Source organism: Notamacropus eugenii, chromosome 6 (assembly GCF_028372415.1).
Source record: "Notamacropus eugenii isolate mMacEug1 chromosome 6, mMacEug1.pri_v2, whole genome shotgun sequence".
Taxonomy (NCBI): domain Eukaryota; kingdom Metazoa; phylum Chordata; class Mammalia; order Diprotodontia; family Macropodidae; genus Notamacropus; species Notamacropus eugenii.
In genome coordinates this window covers 164,519,093-164,525,175 of record NC_092877.1, presented here as the reverse complement: position 1 = coordinate 164,525,175, position 6,083 = coordinate 164,519,093, and the positions used below count along the sequence as shown (strand labels likewise).

The following is a 6,083-nucleotide window of genomic DNA, read 5'->3' as shown; positions in this document are numbered from 1 at the left end:
TTGCCTTTTTAGGCAACCCTCCCCCTCCCAGATATGGACTTTAAAGTGGGGTGTTTGTTGCGGGATCTTCTGGCACCACTCTGTTGGGCGCAGCAGCTTGCGATTCTTTGGCTAAGGAGGAGTTCAGCTTTAAGGGGGCGTTCCCAAAAACCTGTCCATCAATTTCTCTTAGGCTCCCGAACTGAAGAAATACCCCGGGCTCCCTACTCCCTTCTCCAGTCCTCACCATCTTCTTCTCTTGGAAAGAGCTGGACAGATCTTCTTCAAAAGGAGGTAACCCTCCTCTCTCCCTTGAAAAGGGATTGATGGAGAGCGGGGCGGACGGGGTGGATAGACAAAGGCAAGGGGTGCGGTGAGAGGGAAGGAGAATAGAACAGCCTCAGGATAGCTAAAGTAGGATGAAGTTGGGAGTTGGGATCTCTTAGAGCCTTAACCTAAAGGTCTTTCTGCTTTATTGCCTTTAGTTGTGCGTTGCTGACTCCCGAGCTCGGGGGTTCCCGACGCTGCTCTTGGTCCCGGCTGGGACCTGAGCTGTCCAGCCTGAAGGTTTGTTCAAGTTATTCCAAACCTCTTCTAATCTCTGGCGGATGGGGCAGATGAGGGAGGGGAATGAGGGGTGACAGGACTTTAGGAACACTGTCTAGAGCGATTAAACGTGGCTCTTAGTTTGCACTTCACTTTGCCCCAATTTCTCTTTCGTTTCTCTAAGACCCAAGGGTAGCATCTCCTGATTTCTTCTAGAGAAACTGAGTATGTGAGCCTTCCCCTTCTAAGGAATTTAGCAGGTGTTTGTGTTGGGGTGGAACAAGTCTGGTCACCTGACATCTGTAGTTGACTTAGAGTTTGGTTGAGAAGTGTGTTGATGTTTTTAGAGGTTTTCCTGAAGGCCAGTGCTTCTGTATAGCTCCATTCCTTCCTCCCCCTACCCCCCCCCCCCCCGAAAAACTGTGTCCTCCTGAATGGTCCAAGTTAGCATTGGCATTAAGGAGTGATGTAACAGGAATATTCAGTCCAGTGGTGTTCCTTCCTAGATGGGCTGGTGGGCCAGAGGTGTTTTCAGGGTAAATCTTGGCCATATAGAGAGAATTTAACTTTCCTTCTTCCCAGATCAGACACCCCTGCTGATTATTCTGTTGTCATCAGTGTCATCCCTGTCATCACAGAAACCTGAGCTCTCCAAAAACAACCAGAAAACAATCTCTCAGGTATATTTTCACCTCTTTTTATCTTTTGATGGGTGAGTGAATTATTTGTGCTCTACATGTTTGCGCTTTTTGCTTAAAGGGATCATGAGGAAAGAGAATAATGTGAAGGATCGGGAAGTTGGTACTGTAAGAGATATTTTCCTTAATTTTATGGTTTGAAAATGAATTGACAAATTTACAGTTCTGGTGAAACAATTTAATTTGTGGGGTGAGCATACAGGCAATATGCCTGGAGTTTATAGAGTTCAGGGTTCCCAGATGGAGAATTATAATTTGTTAGATAAAGTTCAGTTGGTATTTTTTTTAAGTCTCCTCAAATTTCAGCTGCAAAGGATCATGACTGTCTATCTATTTGGGTTTTTTTGACTGCTACAATAAATACTTGTCTGTTTTGGTTGTTCATAACCAACTGTCAGCTGAGCTAATTCTCCCTTCTACAGGGAAGAAACAGAGTATTTTGTAACTAATAAAGTAGCCCCAATTTTTCACATTAATTTATTTTTGCTGTTATCTTTCCTTTCCTAACCAAGTAAATGGCAAACTGTTCAGCTTGGGTAGTCATTAAAAATGGCTCCTGTGAAATTCAGGATGACTTAGCAACATGTGATCATATGTAATTTTATTTTTTAAAAATTTAAAATTTTAAAATTTTATTTCCCAGGTATTAATTACATCACGAAGTTTAATTGATTTAAAGTCATGGATATTCGTAGAGCTTCCCACCTCCCTCCATTTCCCCACCCTGTCCATATTTCTCTTGCTGTTCAATTGCCCCTAAATGAATATGTTGTTTTCTTTCAGGAAGGTCAAATATGTCCCTCCCTCTCCCACTCTTTCTGCTTTTCCTGATAATTCTCTCTGAAATTATCCTGAGTTGAAGATTCACCTTTAACCCAATATCAGTGTTGATTTAATCAGCAAGATGGATAAGTACTAAAAGGTATGGTAGAGCAAAAATGTTCTTATTGATATACACTTCCATTCAATACAAAACAATAGTTATTTATGACAAAGCATGCCACATAAACTTTCCCTTTTACTGACAACAATCATAATAAGTAATAATACACTTTATTTCTTTCACCTTTACCATTTTCCCCTTAAAATGTAGGATCATAAATTTAGGAAAAAGATACCTTAGAGGTCAAAACCCTCTCACATTACAAATGAGGAAATGAAGCACCACAGAAGTTTAGTGACTTGCCCAAGTTACACAGGATATAAATGGTAGAAATGGGATTTGAACCCAGATTCCAGAATCTACTGTATCAACCATTAAAGTAACCCATACCTAATAAAACCTAACAAACAAACAAAAAGAAATGGTAGAATTATGGCCTTTGCAAAAAAAAAAAATAACCCACAAACAATTAGTGTACAAAAGGTAAACTTCTGTTTGAAAGAATATGGGTACAGATATTTACATGGTCTTGGTTTACTTAAACACAGACTCCAAAAAGAGGGGGAAAAAAGCAGAAGACACTCTTTGGCATGACTATCAGGCATAAAATCTAAATTATTAACAAAATTATACACTTTCTCTTTACAGGTTATGCAAAGTTATCAAGGAAAATGAAGAGCTCACAGCCAGTTTTTGTAAACACACTTTACATGAAGATTGACCTTCTTTAAAAAAGATAACCAATTAACTGAAAATGAATTACACATGGTTTCCCTCTTTTTTCAATGAATCATTTCTTAACCATACAGACACCCACCCCCCATATGCACCCATTGAAGAGAATAAATGCCGTGTACCAGTAACCATGGTATTCACAATGGCATTAGCTTATGGCATTGTCATACTCCTGGGGGTCTCTGGAAATCTGGCCTTGATAGGAATCATCCTAAAGCAAAAGGAGCTGAGAAATGTGACCAATATTCTAATTGTTAATCTATCCCTTTCTGACCTTCTGGTATCATTTGTATGCCTGCCCTTCACTTTTGTCTACACTTTAATGGATCACTGGATCTTTGGTGAGGCCATGTGCAAACTAAATCCTTTCGTGCAATGTGTCTCAATCACTGTCTCTATTTTTTCTCTGGTTCTCATTGCCTTGGAGCGCCATCAGCTTATAGTCAACCCCCGAGGATGGAGACCAACTAATGTCCATGCATTTTTAGCAGTTGCCCTGATCTGGTTCCTCTCTGTGGCTGCCTCCCTGCCTTTTGTGATTTATCAGGTGCTGACTGATGAGCCATTCCATAATGTCACTGTCCCAACCTTCAAGGACAAGTATGTTTGTTTCGATCTGTTCCCTTCCAATGTGCACAGGCTATCTTACACCACAATTCTCTTGGTGCTGCAGTACTTTGGGCCTCTGGTGTTCATTCTTGTCTGCTACCTCAAGGTAACAAATACTTTTATTCTCTTAACATTTATTTTAATCTACATTTTCCCTTAATTACACTAAATGGATTTTTAGCCTGAGCTAGTAAACAGTGGTATGTTTTCGTTTTGTTTTCTACAGATCTATATTCGACTGAAGAAGAGGAATGACATGATGGACAGGCTCAGAGAGAACAAGCATAGAGCCCAGGAAGCCCGCCGGATCAATGTGATGCTTTTCTCCATTGTGGTGGCCTTTGCCATCTGCTGGATGCCTCTGACCATCTTTAACACGGTATTTGACTGGAACCACAAGTTGATCTCCATCTGCCACCACAACCTGCTGTTCCTCCTGTGCCATCTGACAGCAATGATTTCCACCTGTGTCAACCCTGTCTTCTATGGATTCCTTAACAAGAATTTCCAGAAAGATTTGCAGGCTCTCTTTCGTTTCTGTGATTTCAGGTCCCGTAATGAAGACTACGAGACCATCGCTATGTCCACCATGAATACCGATGACTCCAAGACATCTCGTAGGCAAGCCCGTGGTGAGGCCTCCCAGGCTCCTGGGGAGGAAGAAGAAGTCTGAAGAGGATCTGAAGTGGGTGAGGGTTACAGAACCCAGGTGACAGCTGTTTTAAAAACAAGCACAACCTGTCACACAATTCTGTAACCCTCTCCTCCTCTAGGATGGATGGCTTGCCTATATTGTCTTGCTGTTTTAGTTGTGGCTGTGACTGCAGTAAGATCAGATCATACAGACTTTGGATTTACTTATGTCACCTGTTTCTTTCCAAAGTCTCAGTATTACAGTTGTACAACATTTATGAAACAAATATAGGAATATATAAGACATAGATTATATTTACTTCAATGGAATATTTAACAAAAACTTGATTATCAGCTTATATACTAATAATATAGTACTTTCATTAGTGATTCTGCACCCTGTAAAGGAGAGGAGAGCCAACCTAAAAAGAGTTCATTGACTTTGGAACCATATAAAATAGATTACTGCAGAGGAGATACAAAATCAGCATTAAGAATGTGAGGTGTTTTTTTTTGGGGGGGGAGATAAATTATTTCTTGCCAGTTCAGACTGGTCTTAGTACCCACCTAAATATCCATGACTTTAAGGGAGGATGTAATTTGCCACTAATTGATTAGAACATGATGTAACATTGCATGTAAAAGAAAACAAAACCATTTCTTAGCTGTTAACCTAGAAAATTAAGACATAAACATATTAAATGAAAAACTGTTTCCATGACTCAAGACTATTTTGGAACATGGTTACAAAAGTTCTTCAGAGAATTAGAATACCTAAATTATTGTAACTATAAATAATATACAAGCTTATATATTTGAATTGAAGAGATTTTCTCCAGTAGAATCTGTTCAGTTTTTGCTAAACAGCCTAGAATGTTAAAAAATTGTATGAAAGGGTGCCTATATTACATCGAAACACCAAGTATCATGTAACACCAAGGGACAAGTAAAGGACCCCTGATACAATAATTCAATTGAGGGTATATGATAGTTAGATAAAATCCATTGAAATTCATCTTATCTTGTATGCACTTATAAACAACATCTCTATTAAATATTAAAGTGACTATGTTAACAACTGATAAATATATATACTTAATGGATGTATATCTAATTAATATATACCTAATTGATGTATCTCTATGTTGCAATGATTATTAAAACTAAGAAATAAAGAATCTAAGAAACTAGCATGCCAAGAAACCAAGAAACATTTATTTGGAAGAACACAACATGTCCTATGTTAATTCTATAGCCAACCTATGAAACATCAGAGTGTTGGTTTAAAAATCTTGGACAGTTCTTCTAATAAAATTGGTGTTGCATTGACTTAGTAGTTTGTCTCTTTTGTTCTGATGGCATTTTTTTCTTTCCCTAACTAAGGAACACACAATTTTCTTTTCTCAGAAACACACTAATCTTATTTTCTGACGTTTCCATAAGCCCTTGCCTTTATCTTTATCTGAGTCAACTGTCTGTTTTATTATACAGCATTCATTTTCATTCTAAACAACATAGCTGTAGTAGTTTGGAGAAACTTTATATCCCTTTGTTTCATAATGACTGGAAACTTTCTTACCCCATAGAGAATAATCAAAATCTCGCCTTCCGATAAAACATTGACTAATTTGATATTAAAACCCAGTACTGACTTGGACATGCTGATTCTGGTGGAGCATGCTAGGATTTTTCCCTATCAAAGCCTAGAATTTGAAAGTACTTAATATAGTTCTAATTTAAAGTACTAATAAGGAATTCCTTTCTTTTCTCTGGTAACAAGTTGCTACTTGAGTGTGGCACTTACAATGTGGCTATTTCTTTGTTAGCTCATTTGTAGGGATGATCACTTCTAGGATTCTCATTCCTAGTTACACTCTGTAGTCAGTTAGTTGCTTAATTTTGAACAATTAACTACCAAATACTTCTCTGTAGTTCAATAGCTGTTGATTACCCAGTAACAAAGTGAAAGGACTTAGCAGATTCATCAATGTACTTAGGAA

At 38.4% G+C, this 6,083-nt stretch overlaps 1 protein-coding gene across 1 annotated transcript; it reads left to right on the top strand.

The window, feature by feature from the left end:
* Nucleotides 1-2,775: 2,775 nt before the first annotated feature.
* Nucleotides 2,776-4,183, top strand: NPY1R (neuropeptide Y receptor Y1). The gene is made up of 2 exons (XM_072621471.1): nucleotides 2,776-3,556; nucleotides 3,677-4,183. The coding sequence occupies exons 1-2, from the start codon at nucleotides 2,861-2,863 to the stop codon at nucleotides 4,121-4,123; spliced, it is 1,143 nt and encodes a 380-aa protein (XP_072477572.1). The 5' UTR covers nucleotides 2,776-2,860; the 3' UTR covers nucleotides 4,124-4,183.
* The last annotated feature ends 1,900 nt before the right edge of the window (nucleotides 4,184-6,083 follow it).

Coding starts and splice junctions, on each gene's coding strand:
- NPY1R (XM_072621471.1), top strand. CDS start 2,861: ATGAATTACACATGGTTTCCCTCTTTTTTCAATGAATCATTTCTTAAC. Junction 3,557..3,676: donor TTCTTGTCTGCTACCTCAAG/GTAACAAATACT, acceptor TGTTTTCTACAG/ATCTATATTCGACTGAAGAA.